Source organism: Rattus norvegicus, chromosome 5, assembly GCF_036323735.1.
Source record: "Rattus norvegicus strain BN/NHsdMcwi chromosome 5, GRCr8, whole genome shotgun sequence".
Classification (NCBI taxonomy): Eukaryota; Metazoa; Chordata; class Mammalia; order Rodentia; family Muridae; genus Rattus; species Rattus norvegicus.
In genome coordinates, this window is record NC_086023.1 from 120,826,903 (window position 1) to 120,848,604 (window position 21,702).

Consider the following 21,702-nt stretch of genomic DNA (forward strand, 5'->3'; position numbering starts at 1 on the left):
CCCCCTAACCCCCCTGGGCACAAGTTGCAGAAATGTCTGCAGAGGACAGAGCAGATGTCAGGAAGACTGGCAGGACACTGAGAGGCTGGGTCCTTTAAGGACTCTGCAGTGGATCTCCCTCCGGGTATCATCTGAGTCTGGTTCCCATTGCTGTTTCACTCCTTGGTTCTTAAAAAGGTGTGTGTGTGTGTGTGTGTGTGTGTGTGTGTGTGTGTGTGTGTGTGTGTGTGTGTGTGTGTACACAGACACATGGACATGAATATGTGTTTGTGTGGGCATAGGAGGACAACTTCAAAAGTATCTACCTTCTCTAACTACCTCTTGAGACAGAGTTTCTCATTGGCTTACCAACTGGGCTAGTGAGCCCCAGGGAATCCACCTGTATCCACTTCCCTAGTGCTGAGATTACAAACACAGGCCGCCACACCTGGCTTCTTTATGTGCATTCGAGGGATTAAGTTTAGGTCTTTGTGCTTGCAAGGCAAGTGTTTTACTGACTGAGCCCCTGCCCTGCACCTCCTCTTCGAATTGGTTCTCACCAAATAGTAACCTAACCAAGAAGTTTAATAAAATATAAAGCCTCAGAATTTGCATCCTTCGCCGTTGTAGAAGACATCTCTCATTTACATTGGGGATTCTAGCACACCTTTTAAAAGTTTATTTTTCATTATGTGTAGGGGTGTGTGTTTGCATGTACCTATGTTTGTGTGACTGCAGGTGCCGGAGGCCAAAGGCATCAGATCCCTGGAGCTAGAGTTACATACAAAACGTTGTAAGTTGCTTCACTTGGGTCCTGGGAACTGAACTCTGGTCCTCTGGAAGAGCAGAAAGTGTTTTTCATTGCTGCGTCATCCCATTAGCGATAACAAAAAAGATTAATTATTATTGTATATGTGCATGTGGAGGTCAGAGGACGGCTTTTGTGGAGTCAGCTCTCTCCTTCTGCCTGTACCAATATTGGGCAGTTAAGGACCTTTCCCCACTAAGCCATCTTGTCCTGATTCTAGTACATTTTCAACACCTTTTGTTTCACAGGAGCCATGATGAGGAGTCCTACTCTACCCCAGACAGTTTCCTTTAGTATAAATGTCTTAGCTATGTTAAAGTGTATAAAATTTGTTTCCTTTGAATAGTGACCATCGATCCCTTTTTGACTAATAACTTAACCATTCTTCTGATCACTGGTCATTAGGACAGGATTCCCTGTTTCCCGACCATCTTAGTTATTTTCTCTGAATGCACACACAGCATCATTTCTTTGCCATGATGTCTTTTAAAATATGACTCCCCAACCTGAATCTAGTAGAAGGGTTGAGAAGTCCCTCGAAGAGTAAGTACTCTTTCCCCTGGGTATCTATGATAACAATAGGTTGGATTCTTTTGTGTGTGCTTACCGTCACCTGGATCATAGATGACGTACATAGTCTATAATGTCATTTCAAGGCTATACAGTCAACATCTTACTCCCAGTTTATTGATAGGAAAACAAACAGAAAAGTAACCTTGAGTAAGTTGCCAGAGACCACTGAGCTAGTTGGGGGCAGAGTGGAGAGCTAACGTCTCGTTTGATTCCAAAGCTCATGTTCTTATTTCACCCAGTGCCACGCCCTACCCTCTCCCATACACTCTATTGTCAATGTCTCAAAGGACGGGGATCAAACATATCATGTTTTCCTCTCTGTTAGCACCGTTCAACCCAGAAGCCAATGAGAGATGGCAGAGCAGAAAGGGAGAGCCTACTTGCTTTGCTCTGAAGTGCTGCATGCTGTTAAGGTTCTTGACAAGCTCACACAGGGCTGGATGAAGACATGCTGCAGGGGGTGACTGGATTAGCTCCCGGCAGTGAAATTATCCCGTTCACTTAAAGTTATTCAATTAGGAGTCTGTCGAAAGCTGTGTCTCCTCTCCAGAAAGTGCAATTATTCATAGCCATGGAAACCCACATATAATTTCAAGGGGTTACGGGTTTCTTGTGGCTTATTCCTGATCCCACTATCGGACTGTAGATCAGGTTGAAACACGCTGTTGGTGGGTCAGTCTGATGATGGCTTGTGGCAACAGTTGAGTCTAGACTGAGTTCTGGCTTGGTCGTAAGACACCTCCCATGGGCTCATGTGTTTAGACACTTGGTCCTCTGAGCTCATGGAATCTTTTAGGAGATGGAGTCTCTCTAGAGAAGTGGACCACTAGGAGTGGACTTTACAGTTTATAGTTATAGATATTAGACTCCTTCTTGCTTAGTATCTGTCACTGCTTTTCCTTCACCAGGATGATCTGTACCCCCACATCATGAGCCACGGTAAGCACTATTTCCCTTAAGTTGTGGCTTGTTCACAGCAATGGGGAAAGTGACTATGTGGTGACCTAAAGCCACTGGGCTTCCTTTCTCCTCTTTTACTTTTGTCGTTGATGTTGTTTTCAAGGTAAGATTTCTCTATGTAGCCCTGGCTGTCCTGGAACTCACTCTGTAAACCAGGCTAGCCTCAAACTCAGGATCCACCTGCCTCTGCTTCCCAGGTGCTGAGACTAAAGGGGTGTGCCACCACTGCCTGGCACTCTTTCTTACTTTAAAAACAAAAATGGTCTCAGTGAGTAGCTTAGGCTCAGCTTCCCAGCCTGCCTGCTTCAGCCTCCAGAGCCTGTGCCATGGCGCCTGGCTCGGAGCTCCCGTGCAGCTCCTGGAGAAGAGCTCTCACTATGGAGCTCTGTGAACCACATCTGTGTGTGTGGAGATGGTGTTTCATCTGGGCGATAATGTAACTCAGACTCCTCGATAGTCTTTTTGAGAATGTCAGTCAAGAAGCACTTCATACTTGCTGTTACAGCTTATCACTCTCGGGGACTGCAGCCGGCAAGGAGTAAACGTTTGCTAAATTTTTAAGAGCATTTTTTTGGTCTGTGTGTAATGGCACACACCGGTAAGGTAAGCCCAGGACTCAGAAGGCCGAGGAGGAGGAGGCTGGCCTGGGGCTACACACACGAGAACATACGATGAAGTAAGGAAGTGAGGCTAGGGGGACGAGAGATGGTGCACACGGTGTACTTCTTGCTGTGTCACTGTGAGGACCCAAGGCTCAGAGCTCAGTACCCATATATAAAGATGGATGTGGTGTGCACCTCTTGTCCTAGTGCTGGGGAGAGAGAGACTGGAGGATCCCTGGAGTCTAGCTGAAGTGAGCTCCAGGTTTCCTGGGAGACACTGCCAAAATAAAATAAGATAAAATAGAATAATAAAATAAAATGGAGAGCAACTGAGGAAGACAGCTGTGGTCATCCCTCTGGCCTCCACGTGCTTGCATATGCACAATGCATGCACACATGCCCACACTTGCCTACACACATTGATACCCAAATTCTCATGTATCCCTGCATACATATATTCATACATTCATACATATGTTCATACTGGCACACACACGTACACACACACATGCACACATTCAGACCTGCACACACACACATACATACACACTGTCATACCCGCATACACATACATTCACACCTGCACACACATACACCCATTCACACATACACAGATTGACTAAAGTTAGTTTCTTTTAGTGCGTTAAGAACCTTATCTTGGTATTTCTTGATTTTAAAAAATTGTCTGTCTGTCTGTCTGTCTTCCTTCCTTCCTTCCTCCTTTCTTTCTTTCTTCCTTCCTTTCATTCATTCATTCATTCATTCATTCATTGGTGGATTTGAGGACTGCAACTCTCTTGAGCCCTTGAACATCTTTTCTAGGTACTGTTCTGTCCTCTTGTATGTGGTTATTATAGATTGTGAACTGTTCCCTCTCCAACCTTATTTGTCATTTTCTTTGTTAAACATTTGTTAACACCAAAATATTCTACGAGCCCAGTGAGAGTCGTCTGAGGCTGTATTTGTGCCTGCATTCACTCTTTTCCCCTCCCCTGCCTCCCCCACCCCTGCCTCACCCCTGCACTGGGCCTTCAGCCTTTCTGTCTCTCTCCAGCTAACTACTGCTATTGTCTGTTCTCAGTTCCTAACTTGCTTTTATTTCCTGGACCTTGGATCTTCTAGCATCCTGCCTGTTTAACTACTCAACAACAACAACAACGACAGAAAAATCCAAATTAGCTTCTGCTCCCGACTTTGGGAGTTTTTGCAGCTTGAGCTAGAGAGAAAGTGTTGGGTCTGACAAGAGCGTGTGACGCTTGAGTGCTTTAGATTTTGAAATAAACTTTCAGACGTGCAGAAAAGTTGTTAAGTACAGCACAGAGAGTTTTTCCTTCCCCCTGGGCTGCTGGAATGCACACGGCCCAGTGCACACCCAACCCAGCTAACAGTCATCTATCGCCTAATGAGGGGTGTGCATTGAGAGATCCGCTTCAGCAGTCTGCCATTGTGTAGGTTTCATAGTGTGCGCTCACACAGGCCTGCGTGACCGAGGCCAGTCGCTGCAGATGTGCCTCCCCACCCTGGCAACCCCTGCAGTGGGGAGTCAACTCATGAGACTACTGCTGGCACGAGATGACGTGTTGCTCTGTGGCAAGCTGTTTTATAAGCGGGGTGATCTGTATAATGCTTGAAAGAATGCAGTAGTGATCACGAAGACCAGTAAAGTTGCCGTTGACTCTTAGCTGCAAGTGTCTGTATAGTCTGTACCTGTACAGTCTGCACTTCAATATGGCTGGCAGTGCTGTAGGTCTGTGTACACCAGCGTCGCCATGGATGTATGAGCATTGCTGTGTGACTCCACCTTACCTCTGCTCTCAAGCTGGCAGGTGATAGGAACGCTCACCCCTCCTTGCAGCCTTAAGGGACCATGGTCGTTACATACTATGTTTACTTACATAGATATATGATACACGACTGTACTTTACCCTGGGTTCCCTATAAGCTGGTGTGTCACCGACATACCCGTGCCACCATCAGGATCCAGGCGGCCCTGCTTCTGCCTAACCTCAGGTTGTGTCTGGGTCTGGCCAGCTGTCCTCATGCCCTTTGCAGTGAAAGGTCATTCAGTTCAGCCACTTCGTGTGCTTAATCACTCTGTCTCCTGGGCCTCCTTCAGACCGAGATGACTGCTCAAGGCTGTCCATGGGCCCTTTGGAAGATTACAGGCCGGATACTTTAGAATGTTCTTCAGTTTGGGTGTGTGTGGCATTCACTCTTGTTTAGAGATCTACGTCCTTGGTAGCTGTGTGTCTCTGGAGGCAATAAGGTGGTGGTACAAATTTTAAAATTTGCTCCCCTGTTGATGACATTGAGTTTGATTGACTTTGATTAAAGTAGAGTCTGCCAGGTCACGAAAGCGTCCCTTTAACAGTGATGAAGATGTTCAGGGAGATATTTACAAAGGGAACCATCCTGTTCCTTTTGAAACATTCCAATGTATTTGGTTACTGATTCACATTAGTACAGACTCTTGGTTTACTGTTCTGTTCAGAGGCTTATATTCCATTACTATAATTACTTTGATGTCTCTGTTGTCTTAGATTTGGGTAGTAGGAGTTTCAAATGGCTCCTCTTTTGTTTTGGAAAAGTTGTAGTTTGGTTTTTTTTTTTAAGATTTATTTATTTTATGTATGTGACTACACTGGCGCTGTCTTCAGACACACCAGAAAAGGACATCGGATCCCGTAACAGATGGCTGTGAGCCACCATGTGGTTATTAGGAATTGAATTCAAGACCTCTGGAAGAGCAGTCAGTGCTCTTAACCACTGAGCCATCTCTCCTGCCCAAGTTGTAGATTTATAGTGAAGAATTGCAGGGATAAAGGAAAGTGAGTGTACTGTTCTACAAGCATGAGTTCAAATCCCCAGCACCCATGTGGAAAGTTGGCCATGGCCGTAGCATTAACACTGGGGAGTGGGCACAGGTGAATTCCCAGTGCTCCCTGCCCAGCCAGCCCTGCTGAAACAGCAAACTTCTGATTCAGTGAGGGACCCTGTCTGCAGCCAATAAGGCAGAGAGTGGGAGAGGAGGACTCTTAATGCCCTTCTCTGGTCTTCACATACATGCACACGAGTATGCACACCTACATATTCACAAGCTTGCACACTCACATACCACTACTACCACCCCCCCATCCAAAGAAAAAGTTAAAAAAAAAAAAAAAGAGCACACATACCTGAATCTACCATGGCGTTCCCTAAAACAAGGAAAAACTGCCACCATTGGTCCACTGTGGCCAAGGCATAGAGTTTGAGATGGGTAATGACAAAATGCCAGGCTGAGACCTTTAGTAGGCATGGCTAACTGATGAAGAGTTTGTTGGCCAAATTAAGCTGTGGGTGTTTATTTTAAGGGAATGACAAGACCAGGCATTTAGCTGCCAGAACCAAGTGACTTTGTTTTAGTTTTGCCTCCAAGGAATTTGCCTGGTGGACATCCTGACCCTGTTCCTACCCTGATCTCTGTCGTAAGGCTAGCAGGTCAGTGATGCGGCGGGCTCTGGGAATGTGACAGTGGTACGTGTTTCCTGATTTTATGGGTCTGTCGTTCAACTTTGAGCAAGTCGTTTACCATCTAGGCCTGATATAAAGATAGGTCCCTATCTTTAAAGTCTAAATTTGAAAATCCAGCTGCTGTGGTTGTGAGGATTCATTAAACACTGTTCAGACAGTATTTGGGCTACAGTAAACAAACAGCCATTCCCATGAGCTTACTGCTAAGGCAAAGGCCGGAACTATGAGTTTCTTTAGGCAAAGTCAGAAAGTTTGTTTACCCCAAACCTGGAATCCCATGCTTGGGAGATAGCTCTGTTGCTGTGAAGGTGTGAAATCCTGAGCTCAATCCCAAGCACGCATGTCTTCTAAAAATTATATGTACACATATGTGTGTATACACGTGCGTTTATATGTATACATGAGACGTCAGACTCGGGAGCATTTGCTTATCATCCTAGCACTGAGGAGGCCGAGACAGGAAGATCCCTGAGACTCACTGACTAGCCAGCATAGTCCGTCACTGAGCGCCAGGTTCCAGAGAGTCTGCCTCAAATTGGAACAAGTTGCGGGCCAGTGAGATGTTTTAGTGGGGATATGGAGGCACTTGCCTGATGACCTGAATCCTAGCTCCAGCATCCACGTGATGCGAGAGAACGAACTCCCACAGGTTGTCCTCTGACCTCCCCACCCATGCTGTGGCACCCCACACTTACATAAATAAATACATAAATACATAAATAAACACGTAAAACAAATAATGGAATAAAACGTTTAAGAAACAAAGCAAACAGAAAACCAAGGTGGACAGCTCTCAAGCAATGCACCCACATACCTTGAAATTTTACTCCGTATAACCGTAAGACGTTTAATATTTTCCAGCATCGTTTCTTAGTGTCCAAAGTGTCAGATTAGTAGATCTGGGGGCTGTGCTGTATTAGATCATTTAATTTTCAGGATTGCTGATGGAGGACCATGAAGATGTTAAGTCAGGAAAGCACTTGCTGCAGAAGCATTAGGACCTGAGCTTGGATCCTCAGCACTCAAGTAAAAAGCTAGACGCAGTAACATGTAGCTGTAATCCCAGCAGGCGCTGGGGGAGCTGAGACAGGATGCCTGTGGCTTGCTGGTCTACTAGTCTAGCCAGTTAGCACCACATTGAGTGAGAACCCCTGTTTAACAACAACAATAACAACAACAATAAAATAATAATGTGGGTTTTCAAGATGGCTCTTAAAGTGAAGAAGGAATTCCCTGCCCCTCTCAAGCTAATGCAAAAGCCTTGAAATCCAAGAAGGCAGTGCTGAGAGCTGTCTACAGCCACTGAATGAAGCTCTGCATGTCACCTACCTCTGACAGCCCGCAACCTTGCTGCTCCAGAGACAGCACAAACACTCTTATAAGAGCATGCCCAGGAGAAACAAGCTGACGGCTACATCATCGTCAGTTTTCCTCTGACCACTGACTCAGCCCCAGAGGAGATAGGAGAAACAACACACTTGATTGACTCCATCGTGGATGGCAAAGCCAACAGGCACCAGATCAAACAGGCCGTGAAGAAACTATGTAGTTGATGTGGCTGAAGTCAATACCCTGAGAAGACCTGATGGAGAGAAGAAGAAGGCGTATGTTTGGCTGCCTCCTGATTATCATGCTCTTTGTTGCCAACAAAGTTGGGATCAACTAAACAGAGTCCAGCAGATAGTTCTGAATACACATTTCCCCTACTATTGTTATTGTCAGAATAAGTATGGCCTCCATAGACTCATGTGTTTGAATGCTTGGCTATAGGGAGCAACACTATTCGGAGGTGTGGCCTTATTGGAGGAGGTGTGGCCTTACTGGAGGAGGTGTGGCCTTGTTAGAGGAGGTGTGGCCTTGTTAGAGGAGGTGTGGCCTTGTTAGGGGAGGTGTGGCCTTGTTAGAGGAGGTGTGGCCTTGTTAGGGGAAGTGTGTCACTGTGGAAGAGGTGCTTTGATGTCTCTTGTATGCTCAAGTTCAGCCCAGGCAGAACACAGTGTCCTGGCTGCCTTCCGATCAAGATATAGAAGTTTCAGTTCCTTCTCCAACACCAGGTCTGGCTGCACACCACCATGCTTCTCCACATATGATAATGGACTAAACCTCTGACACTGGAAGCCAGCCCCAGTTAAATGTTTTTCTTTATAAGAGTTGAGGTGGGGGCTGGAGAGATGGCTCAGAGGTTAAGAGCACTGTCTGCTCTTCCGGAGGTCCTGAGTTCAATTCCCAGCAACCACATGGTGGCTCACAACCACCTATAATCAGGTCTGGTGCCCTCTTCTGTCCTGTAGTTGCATACATGCAGGCAGAAAGCTGTATTATGTATACATAATAAATAAATAAATGTTTAAAAAAGAGTTGGGTTGCCTGGGTCATGGTGTCTCTCCACAGCAATAAAGCCCTGACTTAGGCAACCATTAAAAAAAAAAAGGTGGAGGGGGCTGGAGGTTAGCTCAGCAATCAGGACTGCTTAGTGCTCTTGCAGAGGACCTGGGTTCCTTTTTCAGCATCTGTGAAGCAGCTCACTCCTGTCTGTAACTCCAGTTCTAGGGGATCTGACACCTCTTCTGGTCACCTTAGGCTGCACACTTGACACACATAGACTCATGCAGGCACACACGTATGAACATAAAAAAAGTAGTTGAGGAAGATGCTTGACGTCAGCCTCTGACCTCTATACATGCACTGCCATGTACATCCACATGTCTGTGAACACACACAAAGAATTGTGGTTCGATTTGCCTCTGAGTTCAGTAAAAAACGTTGCCATGGATTTTGGTTTGGAATCAGGACAGAATGTCTAACAGTTTCTAAGATAGCCCTAAACACCATGTTGTACTGTGTCCCCATGCAAATCAGCATCTTTAACACTGACAGTAAGGTCAGAGCAACTCTGAGGGTTAATGACCACGTCCTGTAGCATGGGGTATTCAGCCAAGACTTAATTCTGTATATGAAAATGAGCACACACGCCCAGCACATTAGTGTGCATCTTTTCTTTTGTCTTTAATAAGGAGTAAAATTACATGTACACCAAAGAATGGTGAAAGATACAAGTTTTCATTATTTGTTATCAGAAACTGACTCGGGTTCCTATTTTATATAGCAGCAAATCCAGTATAACATAAACATTTCTTGAGTGAAAAGCTTGAAGCCTGATTTAAACATGAGTCCTTCCCAGAGTGTCCCCAGTGTGACTTTGTGTGTACTAGTCAGGCTTTCTGTTGCTGTGACAGGACACAAGTTGAGAAAACCAGCTCAAGACTGGTGGGGGTTGGGAGAGTGGGGAGGTGGGTAGGTGGGGTGTGGGGGGTAGGGGCGCTGGCTTAGTTCGCCCTCTTTCAGAGGGTTCCGCCCAGTTTTGGCTGTTATGTTATTTCTGGGCCCAGGGTGAGTCATGGTGGAAGAGATCACTCACCTTAAGGCAACTAAGAAGCAGGGACCGGAGGGGATTAGGGACAAGATACACATTCCAAAGGCTTATCCCCAGCAAGCTCTCCCAGTGAGGAGGCCCCATCTCCAAGCCTCACCAGCTGCAGACAGCAGCACCAGCTGGGAACCGAGACTCCAACACCCATGGAGTCTTTGAAACAACCCCACTTAAAGCCCTAGCTGGTCTTGTTCTTGGATGTTAATGTTCTGACCCAAAATGTGTACAGATACACAGAGACCTTAGACTATCCGAGGGAATTGTAAAGTGTTCATAGACCACTAGTACTACTTGTGTGTGTGTGTGTATGTATGTGTGTGTGTGTATGTATGTGTGTGTGTGTATGAAGAGACACGTGCAGGCAGACAAGTTAACAAGTTAGAAAGATTCAGGGTTCACAAGATGGCTCTGTGGATAAAGGCATTGTTGCCAAGCCTGATGACCTGAGTTCAGTTCCCAGATTCCACATGGTAGAAGGAGAGAACTGACTCCCACGAGTCATCCTCCGACTTCCACCTGTACACCGTGGCGTGGCTCCTTTCCTTCCTACAGAATATACACACGTTAATAAAATTAGAAAAACTAAACTATCCAGTTGAAAAATCAGCTAGAACAGATACTTCTGTTTGGGAAATGCTCACAGCCATTGAACAGGAGGGTCTGTCTGTGATTTCATTATGCATGAGGAGAACCAGAGGAAAACCACAGTTGACTACCTGTGGGCCTACCAGAATGGGTAAAGATAAAATGGCAGGTGACTCCCCTGTTGCCTCGGGAATACTTGACAGTCATGGTCTCCTAGTGAATGTGTCAAGGGCTTCAAAGGTCTCAGAAACTGGCAGATTCTACTGAGGACAAACGTAAGCTATATATAGTCCTTTTTTAAAGAAAGAGAGGCAGAGTCTGGCCAAGCTATAAAGTTACATGTTTCACAGTTCTGGTTCGAGGTCAAGGATGTGTGCTTTGGCTGCGTTGGCAAAGGTTCACAGCAGCACTCAGCATCACGTGGGGACAACAGGCATTCTTGCACATCCTCTACGTCTTGGTTGCCCTCCTACAAACCCTGCAGTGTTTAAAGACTGGGGTTCCACCTCGGCGACCTTATATAACCCTTGTCAACCTCCAAACACAATCAGATTAAGTTTCTGTCCTCTTAATACCTCAGTGGGAATTAGACTCCAGCAAGAGATGTTGAGGGGACAAACCTTCAAATTATAGAATGCCGGTGCATATCATTCAGCAGTTTTAGTCTCATGTATAGTCACTCAGAATTTTTATTCCCAGTTTTATTCTTAAGATCCCTAAACTAGAAATAACAATAATAAGGGGAATTTTTTCTACTAAATTACAGACTTAGCAAGTTACATATTTTGGATAGTACACAGTTAGCAGAGGCTGGATAAGATGTCCAATGGGATGGAGACCTAGGATTACACACTGATTTCTGTGTGTCTGGAGGCTTGTTGTCTGAGAGAGTGCCATGGTTTGCATCTGAAAGGTCCCCACAGACGCATGTTTTGAACACTTGGTCCCCAATTCGTGGCACAAATTTGAGAGTTTCTGGACACTGGAAGTTGAGAGATAGTGTCACTGACAGAAATTGATCATGAAAGGTCGGCCTCAAAGTTTACATCCAGCTGTGCTTCCTGTGTGTGCTATTTCCTGTCCTCCCACAATGGGACACCTTCAACCACACATTGCCTGTAGACTGAGCTGTCTCAGCAACCCTTCCCCACCATGACTGAGGGGAGCCCTCTGAAACCATGAGCCAAAGGAAAGAATTCCTCTCTTGGGTTTTCCCTGTTGGGTGTTGTCTCAATGGTGTGAGCGCAAACTAGTACCATCGATCAGTGGGGTCCAGACAGTAGCTTATCCAGCTGGGAAGAAAATGAAATTAATTTCCCAAGTAAGATAAGCCAAATTCCTACTTCACATTATGTGAACACGGCACGGTCATGCTTGACATCCCATTTAGGAAATTGAGGCAGGAGATCAGGAGTTCAAGACCAGCCTCAGCTGTGAGATCTCCCACCTCAACTTCAACCAAATGAAATAAAAAAAAAAGACAAAAACAAAACAAACAAAAAAACCAACAACAGCAAAAACAACCCCTCCCCCACCAAAAAACCCCTTACTCTAAAGTGACTAGAAATTAAAATGTAAGAAGAAGAAAACTAGTGGAAAACAAAATACTTTATATATTTGGTTAGGACAGATCCTACTGTTTCCCTCCCCTTTCCTCCTTTCCTTCCTCCCCTCCTCCTTTTTTTTTTTTTTTTTTAAAGACAGGGTTGTATGTAGCCCAGGCTAGTTTTGAATGAACTCACTATGTAGCCAAGGATGGCCAGTCCCTCTGTTTCAACCTCCCGAGTGCTTGGCATTGTAGGGTGCACCCCCATTCCCACTCAGAAAAGGACATTGTAAGGCTCAGACTCCACAAGGGGGAAGAGTAGACTTTGAATTGACTTTGTCCAAAGGAAAAGCCTCTCTCCACTGGAAATCTCAACTAAACAGAACAGCAGACCATGTACTAAATTAAGACACTTGTAATGTTATTAATGACAAAGGTTAGTATTCACAGTGTTTTAAAAGCCACCTATAGGGAAAAAATAGAAAAATGAAAGAGTAGAAATAAGTCAATGTTTTCCTGAAGAAGAAGTAAATGTCAGGGAAATGTAACAAGATGTCTGTGCCAACCAGAGTTGTACAGAGAACAAGTCCAGTAGACACACAGATACCTGTATATAATGTGTTCATGTCAAAATTTGACTGATTGCTGATATGGAAAGGGACAGCTAAAACTGGGCCATTTGAGAGATTACGTAGAATCGTATCCAAATAGAAGCTTCCTAAATTATATACATATACAAAGGCGAATCTAAGTGAAGTCACCAAATAATGGGGCAGACAGCCCCAACTGGACAGCTCCCCGCACCAAATGAAGCTTCTGGTGTTGGGAATGAGGTACATCTAGTTGAGTTCTTGTCCAAGAGGGCTCCATGGGAACCTCTAATCAACCCAGGTGATTGCCAAGACCGGGTGGTCCTCCACGATTTGACAGTACGAGCTGAAGACAGTGCCTATACAGTTCATCTGGCAAGGAGAGGTTGAACTGGTGCCTGCCTAGAGTCTTCATCCATACGGACTGGTGTTCATGGTACAAGAAGGTCTTCTGCATGCTACCAAAGGAGAAAGGTAGACAGCACCCCGGCTGCAAACACTTCTGTCTACCGTGGTTATCTGCTTGCAAGATACACTGGTGCAGTAGTGGGACAAAGCCTGTGGGAGTAACCAACCAATATCTGGTTTGAATTAAGGCCCACTCCATGAGCTGGAACCCATACCTAACACTCCTTGAGTGTTGGTGACCCAAGAGACTATAGGCCAGGGACCTAGGGGGAACCAAATACTACTGTTCTGCTAAAGGAACACAGCAATGAAATGCCTCCTAATGACATTCTGCTGTACCCACAGCTCCTTGCCTTGCACAGCCATCATCGGAGAAGCTTCCTCCTGCAGCAGATGGGAGCAAATACCAAGACCCACAAACGGTTAATACGCAGAGCAAGAGACCTTGACCCCCGGCTCTAAAAGGGATGGCTCCACCACATCCCCCACCCCCTCAAAGACTCAGAGAACTTTGAGGAAGAGGAGGCAGAAAGAGTGTAAGGGCCAGGAGGGATGTCGGAAACCAAGGAATCAAGGCCCTCTAGACTCAGCAGGGCGGGCACACGTGAGCCCACAGAGACAGGTAGCACGCACAGGGCCTGCACAGAACTGCACCAGATGAGGTCGTAGAGCTGAAAGGAAAATGAAAGAGGTGAGCAACCTCCCCATCCCTCACCCAGAGGTTATCTTCAACAGATAGCCTCTTGCAAATGAAAGATTAGTTTTCTCCAAGGGAGCCTCACTGGGCAAGCAGACCTCTTAAGGGTAGGTCCCAGCAGTAGATGCCCATACGAACCAGACTCAGCGGCATATTTGGAGGTGGTTTGTCTTACCGTGTTAAGTCAGAGAATTTTTTTGTTTTCTAACCTAACAGGTCCTTTGTATATGTAGTGTAACTTCCAGCTTTACGTCTGCATGGGACCCTGTGTACACGAACATGTGTGTCTCTGCATCTATATGGCGTTTCTTGTGCTTTTTCTTTGGGTCTTTCTTGTTTGGTAGCTTTGTCCTATTCTGATTTATTTATTTTTGTTTTGTTTTATTGTTCTTCAGATGCCCATTTGTTTTATTACGAGGCAGAAAGGGTGTGGTTGCCAGTGGGAGGGGAGGTGGGGAGGAACAGGGAGGAGCACAGGGAAGGGGAAGCCATAATCATACTATATTGTAAGGAAAAAAAAATCAATTTTCAAGAAAAGAAAACAGTGATTAATAAAAAAAAATTTGACTAATTGACTCCATGGTTGCCTGCTGCCACATCCAGAGGCTGTAGGGCATGCCTGCAGGCTAAGAGCCCAGGCAAGGCTGGATGCTACAGTCATCAGGAAGCCCTAGGTTTGCCTGTTAATGCCTTAACTACTGGGATGAGGCTCACACTGCATGGAAGGTCTCTTTTTCTGAAGTAGCTGGTGATGGATACCAACCATATATGTAAAATATTTCTTAGCAACATTGGGTTCATATTTGCTTAAGTCACTGCATGCTGTAGTTAAACCGACACCTGAAGCCAGCAGTCGCAGTGCCACACTGAATTAAGACCACCGCAGAGAGGCACAGTTTTGTGTCCACAAACTGAGGACAACACCTGAGTCTCAGCTAACACTGAGCATGAAGAGAATGTGGCTCAGCAGGACCTACATACGCTGTGGATGAGGCTGTAAGTCACCTCCTTCTTCCACACAGGTTTTCAGTTTCTTGTGAATTTAATCACTTGCAGCTGGCCATGGCGTTATAAGCCTGGAATCCCAGCACTTGGGAGGCAGAGTCAGGAGGATAACTGCAGGCTAGCAGCCGGCCTAGTCTATGTAGCAAGTCTCAGGTCAGCTGGGGGTGTATAGTGGGATTCAGTGTGTGCATATACATGCATGTGTGCACGCGCACAGACACACACACACACACACACACACACACACACACACACACGCGAGTTTCTCTCTCCTGTAGGATCTCTGGTGTATAAATGCCAGTGGATGTGAGGTATTTATAAGCATATAATAGTTTATAAATAGCAAAATAACATTGGCCAGGAAACCAGCCAAGCATTAGAAATGTAATACCAAGTTTCCGCATCAGGGCCCAGGTGATTTTAGAAAGCATAACTGATTATCACTTGTAAATGTCCAACAACCTCTTGTCTGGACCTGCCCAGCTACCCAGAGAGACACCTGTAGAGAGGAGAAGAGGACTAACTAGAGCCACTTCGTAGGTCATATTGTATTTTCCAGTTGCTTACAATTTGAAGCAACACATTTGTTCTCTTCTTTAAGTTTCCTTTTACATCTGCCTGCCTGTCCGTCTGTCTGCATCTGCATGTGCAGGTCAGAAGATAACCTGACAGGGTCCATTCTCTCCTTCCATCGTCTGAGTCCTAGGGATTGAACTCAGGCTTGGGATTGACAGCAAGTGCTCTTGCCCATTGAGCCATCTCAAAGGCCCCATGTTCTCTTCTTTTAATCCAAATTAGTGAGAGTTAAAAATAGTGTACTTTATTAGAGTGTACTTTGATCTGTGAAAGCTTTTTTTAAAAAAAATTAATTACTACATTTGTGTGTGTGTGAGACAGACAGAGAGACAGAGAGAGAGACAGAGACAGACAGAAAGACAGAAAGACATGGTATGGAGGTGTCTCCACACTTAATGGTCTCACACACTGACCCCAGGTCTCAGGCTTGGTGGCGGACATCTTTACTCATTCAGCTATCTTGCTGGACCCAAAGCTTTTCTTAAAACAATTTGAGTCAAACAAACAAAATCGAACCTGCAAACTTAGGAGACCTATGCTTTAGGCCCGAATCTTTCACATGGGAAGGGGTGCAGAACAGCTGTGGTGGGTGGGTGGGCTCCGTCACAGCTGTAATCAAAGCTGTTTGTCCTCTGCTAGAGACCTTTTCTGAGGCTCTCTATCATAAAGCTTCAGCAGATGTTAAAGAATCTGGCCTGGACACACTGATGTCAGCCAGAAATGTCAGTTTGACATACTCCTGTACCCTAAGGAATTTGTAAATGAAGTTGCTGCACAGAGTGCTTTCAAAGTGTATGTGAAGGGGGGAAATCACACATCGGTGTCAGCTCCTGGGAGCTGTAAGATCAGTTCTCTCAGGACTGTGGCAGAGCTTAGGGAAATTTTGGCAAATGCTTCCTAGGATTCCATCAGCTCTGAAATTTCTACCCTGGGTCTCCTTGCTGAGGCACAGATGGAGGGATGATCTTTAGGGCAGAGAAAGGCCATTGTTTCCTTCTCTCTTGGAAGCTTTGTATGGCTTCCCCATCAGCAGACAGTACCCTCCACACCCGATGAACAGGAGCGCCGTCACCAAAAGTACAGATGTTGTGAAAATAAGATTTCTAAGTTGCAAAGTGCATCTCTGGCCCTGAAGATTTCCCTGAGGTAATTCCCTCGGCTAGAGGAACTGTACAGCGTGCCGTTTGTTTACAGATACTCGATAACGTGATGAGTGGTATCGGCCTTCTTTATCTAGCACTCGACAGCTGCTCACCAGCCAAATGAAAGATTAGAGCCTGCGCCACCAGAAGAACACACTTGATCCCTCATATAAAGGCTCCTCTGGGCAGCGCTAACTTAGCCGGCTGGCAAGGTGTGCGTTACGTAAGGAGAGGTTATGCTTTTCTTAGGACGCACAATTGACATTTTCCAAAGTCTGAGAAAATGTCCAAGATAAACGACTCTAATATCTAAACTGCAATATTCAGCAAACCATTTCACAGAACCGATGTGTGTTTTTAGGCATTTGTAGCAAAAGCTTATTAGTATGCTGTGCAAGATGCTCAACTTCACCTGCCCGTCCTGTGTGACAGATGACTGTCATGATCTCACCTGGCTGATGGTTTTACAGTTTACTTATTATGGCTATATTGCTCTTTCTCTTCTGCACGGATATCAAGGGTAAACTTTGATGTCTTTGGGTATTTTGCCTGCCTGTATATATCTATGGACCTTGTAGGTGTCTGGTGCTCACAGAGGCCAGAAGAGGGTGTCTGAATCTCTGGAACTGGAGTTACCAATGGTTAGGAGCCAACACGTAGGTGATGGAAATTGGTCCTGGGACCTCTGGAAGAGCTGAGTCATCTCCACATTCCCAGGGAAACTTCCTGTGTGTGGCAGCCCTATTGTTTATGTTCCTTTCCTAGGTCACTCTTCACTACGGAACTATTCACTGTGATCATGTTTTAACTGTTAATGCTTACGTCATGATATACTCTTTTGAAAGTTTATACTAGACGGAATGAGAGTGTGTTTTATGGAACCTTCCAGAATCCACACTCAGAAGTGGCTAATGTCACTGATTATACTTGAGTTTCTTCTACTCAAGTTTCCTGACTTTTTAAAAAGCGCGTGCGTGCGTGCGTGCGTGCGTGCGTGCGTGCGTGCGTGTGTGTGTGTGTGTGTGTGTGTGTCTTGTGCACAAATACATGTGCGGAGGACCAAAGTTGGTATTTATCAGGTGTCTTCCTTGATCCCTTCACACTCTGTCAAGACAGGGTCTTTCATGTCTCACTGAAACCAGAGTATGCCAGGCTAGCTAGCCAGTTTGCCCCAGGGATTCTGTCTCTGCCTCCAGAGTGCTAGAGATATAGGAGGCTGCCACGTGCCATCTTTTATGTGGGTTCTGGGGATCTACACTGGTCCTCACAGTTCTCTGACAAGCGCTTGCCCATAGAGTCACCTACCTGCTTAGTCCCCTGTTTTCAGTCCAGTTTCTTCATCAAAAGCTGGAAGAAAACTAATCGTGGCAATTGCAGTAGTAAGAACTCATTGATTAAATGCTGATACCAGCCTTTTCCTCACATGCATTTGTTACCTAGAATGGGTTGCTTGTCACTCTGTGTGGGGTCAAAACATCCGCCTATAGAAGCTTAAGTCCTTTGTGTCCCTTAAGAATTATTCGATTTGTGCCCAGCCAGGAAACACCAGCCCCTGGTCAGAGTTACATAGTGAGACCCTGTCCCAAAGAAAGCATGCGGAAAAATTTCAGTGCAAACCAATTCCAAACAAATTCTATTCCCTTTGATGCGTGTTCTTAATGCCAACATCATGTAAAGCGATGCAGTCAAAACCTAAATGTATAAAGAATGTTCGTACATTGTATGCTATCAGGAGCCAAGAAGAGACGACTGCAACCCGTTTCTTTTACTTTGTTTTTCATAAAAAACATTTCATTTAAGTTTAATTCATTATTATTAAAAATTCAGTTTACTTATCACGGTATATAAAATCCACATTTGTTTATTCTCCATGTTTGTTACATGCATTTACAGGGGTATTTCTTGCCTAACCCACGGCACGTGAAGTGATTTAATATGTATTTATTTCCACAAGAGGCATAAATCAGGACATTGATGGTGATTGTCGAATGAGGGCACTTTCTGTGGGAAGTTATCGGGCAGAGCTTCCCGGAAGAGCATTGGAGGTGGGATTTCAGTGTGACCTCGGGTGGCCTGGGCAGCCTTTATGGCTAGTTCACTAGTGCTAGAAGTGCAAGCTAGAGTACAGAACAAGGCTCAGGTTCACATGGGTCATAAGTGCTCTGTTTGAGGGGAATATGGGGCAGTCTGGAGGGTGGGCATATGTGACAGGAGATAGCAGTGTGCGTGTGCATGTGTCTATGTGTGTGTGATGGCGGAGGGTGGCAGTCAAGCTGGGTCATGCACTAACCACTAACCAAATTGTTGTACTTACTGAGTTTTCACGGCTTTGTGTCTTTCAGGAGGTTCATGAGTTATTACAGGACTATGAGCTAAAGTATTGCTATGTGGACAGGAATAAACGAACAGGTGAGAGTTCCCTTCCAAGCCCCTGATCTCGCTTTTGTTTTGCATGTGTTATCGAGCAGGAAAGCTTGCTGTCTTTTCATGTTGAACTGTCTTCCGGTGCTGGGGATTGAACTCAGGGCCTTCACAGGTGCTGCCAAGCATTTCGACTCTGAGCTCTGTGTTTGGTCAGCTATGGGGTTCCTATGCGTAAAAGCCCATCAGTGTGACCCAATGGTTACTTTCTGACTGTCCCGAACTTTAACCAGTAAACAAATTCAGTGTAACTGGAGCTCTGTGACTTTTAACCATGAACGTTGAATGCTACGCTCTAACAAGTGTTCTTCAGGGCCGAGACATGCTTCCATCTAATGTTACTGGCTTCTGCAGACCCACTGTGTGTGCATAACCTGACCTTTAGCTGGACAAAGTAGGAAACGTGCTTAGTTTTTCTGAGTATTGGTTTCATATCTGTGAGATCAGAACTCAGTTCTTTTGTGGGCATATGATATATAATTGTTCATGAGCAGTGTTTGAGATGGTAAAACATAGCATGGAAGATGTTAAGGCCACTGTATACATGTGTACTCCAATGCAAATGGTACCTGGGTGCTGGGACTACAGCTCCGCGTGCAGCACTTGTACAGGAGATGGGTTTGATCCAAGCATCGCCCCCACCAAGGAGTATAGCTAGAGTCCCAGTGTTTATTACTGAGTTAAAAACAACTGAACCTGCAGGGGGGTGTGCCTGTGAGGGAGTGTCTGTTAGTTTAACTGAGGTAGCACAGTGGTTACCCTGGGCTACTGGACTTTATGAAAAGGAGAAGGTGAGCTGACTCTGGGTGTTGCGGACCAGCTGCCTCAAGTTCCTGCCACCAGAACTTCCCCACCGTGACGAGCTGAGCCAAAATAAAACTTTCTTTCTTTAGGTTGCATGCTGGGTAGTTTATGTGAACTTGACACGAGCTATAGCCATCTGAAAGGAGATAACCTCAATCAAGAAAATCCCTCCATAAGATCGTGCTGTAGGCAAGCCTGTAGGGCCTTTTAAAAATCAGTGGTTGATGGAACACAGTGGACCAGCCCATTGTGGATGGTACCACCTATGCGGGTGGATCTGGGTTCTATAAGAAAGCAGGCTGAGCAAGCCAGTGTGTAGTAGCCTTCTGGGTCAGCTCCTGTCTTCAGGTTCCTGTCCTGACCTCCTTTAGTGGTAACCTGCAATATGGAAGTGTAAGCTGAATAAACCCTTTCCTCCCCATCTTTATTTTTGTCATCATAGCAATAGAAACCCTTAAGACAGAAATTGGTACCAGGGTAGTGGGGCATTGCTCTGACAGACATGACCATGGTGTTTTAGGTAGGATTGTGAAAGGACTTTGGAACTTTGGTCTTGAGAAGCCACTGAGATTCAAAGCTTGATGAGCTGTTCTGTGGAACCTTAGAAGCTAAGAATGTTGAGAGCAATGCAGATGAGGGAGGCCTGTCTTGGGAAGTTCCAGAGGGAAGTCTGAGAATTACAGATTATCTGGGATGTTGTGTTTTTGGTATTTTGAATTAATATTCTGTGGTTCTGGAAGCTGGGGCTAAAGAATCAGCAGTGATTAACCAGAGACCAGAGCCATTGAAGTAAACTTTTGCTCTTCTGGGACAATTGATGTTGGTAGGCTGGGGCTGAGAAGTTAGCAGTGATTAAGAAGAGACCAGTATCACTGAGATGAAATCCTCTGAGAAGTGTTTCCTAAGAGTTAGCACGTAGAAGCTGGGTTGGATCTTGTGCTGGCAGCCAAACTTGGTAGTGTACTTGGTAGTGTTTAAGAGTCTCACGGGTGGAAATGGTTTTGAAGGCATGAAGGGATCATGAAGAACAGCTGAGGCTTGGCACTCTGAGAGGCCAGAAGAGGCCATTGGTGAAGGTGCAGCCTCAGTAGCAGTTGAAGGTCAAGGATTACAGGGGTCATGGAGAAAAGTTGAAGCTGGTCACCATGAATAGACCCCAGGAGAGGCTATTGGTGACAATGCTCAGTTGCACTAAGACCCCAGCATTTGGCCATGGTATGACCACCAAGAACAGCAGTAGTGGTGGACTGGAGCCTGCCCAGCCTTAGAAGACAAGCTCTGTGCCCCAGAGGGCAGAGCTGTGGAAGTGACCCAAGCCTCTTGGAGGAGCCCAGAAGATCGTGAGTGAATCCCAGATGTTGAACACTGAGTTATTTACATGATTGGAGTTTGGGTTTTGCCTTGTTCAGACTGTGACTGTGCCCTGCTTCTTCCCTCTTGAAATAAGAAAGCATTTATTTTCGGATTTTGCAGGAGACACTAGTTGAGAGACTTTAAACTTTAAAAAAAGAGAATTTAGAGTTTTACAAAGACTTTGGTTTTCAAAAGTCTTTTTGATACTTTTTGATACTTTTTAAAAGACAGCTTTTAAAGTGTTTGAATTTGTAAGGCTTTGGGACTTTTTAAGTTGTTAAAGTGTTTTTTGTTTGTGATGTCTTTTTGTTTGTTTTTGGTTTTTGATACAGAGTTTCTCTCTGTAGCTGCAGCTGTTCTGGAACTTGCTCAGTCTACCAGGTGGCCCGGAGTGTTGGGGTTACCATCACCACATGTGATGTTGGTAATGAACAACAAAAAAGCTGTTACTTAACAGTGACCTGTGTGTGTGTGTGTGTGTGTGTGTGTGTGTGTGTGTGTGTGTGTGTGTGTGTGTGTGTGTGTGTGTGTGTAGTTAAGAAGGGGTCAGTTTTGCTGGGTGACACACACTAAAGTCACCTGAGAGGAGGGAATTTCAATTGAGAAAATGCCTCTCAGACCGGCCTGTAGAACATTTTCTTAATTAGTGATGAATGGGGAAGGGCCAGCCTATTGTGGTGGTAACCTGACTTACTTCAGTGTAAGCCTGG

At 45.4% G+C, this 21,702-nt stretch overlaps 1 protein-coding gene across 5 annotated transcripts in view; it reads left to right on the forward strand.

Moving 5' to 3' along the window:
* Positions 1–21,702, forward strand: part of Raver2 (ribonucleoprotein, PTB-binding 2) — a 101,475-nt gene that overhangs the window by 30,096 nt on the left and 49,677 nt on the right. For 4 of the 5 annotated variants that reach the window (XM_063287969.1, XM_063287970.1, XM_006238451.5 and 1 more), the window contains one exon: positions 18,757–18,823. The exons of the other annotated variant lie outside the window; for it this stretch is intronic. Coding sequence is in view for 2 of the 4 variants with exons in the window: in XM_006238451.5 (XP_006238513.1) it covers positions 18,757–18,823 (67 nt within the window). In the remaining 2 variants the exon portion in view is untranslated. The remainder of the gene's footprint in view (positions 1–18,756; positions 18,824–21,702) is intronic. 5 annotated transcript variants of the gene reach the window in all.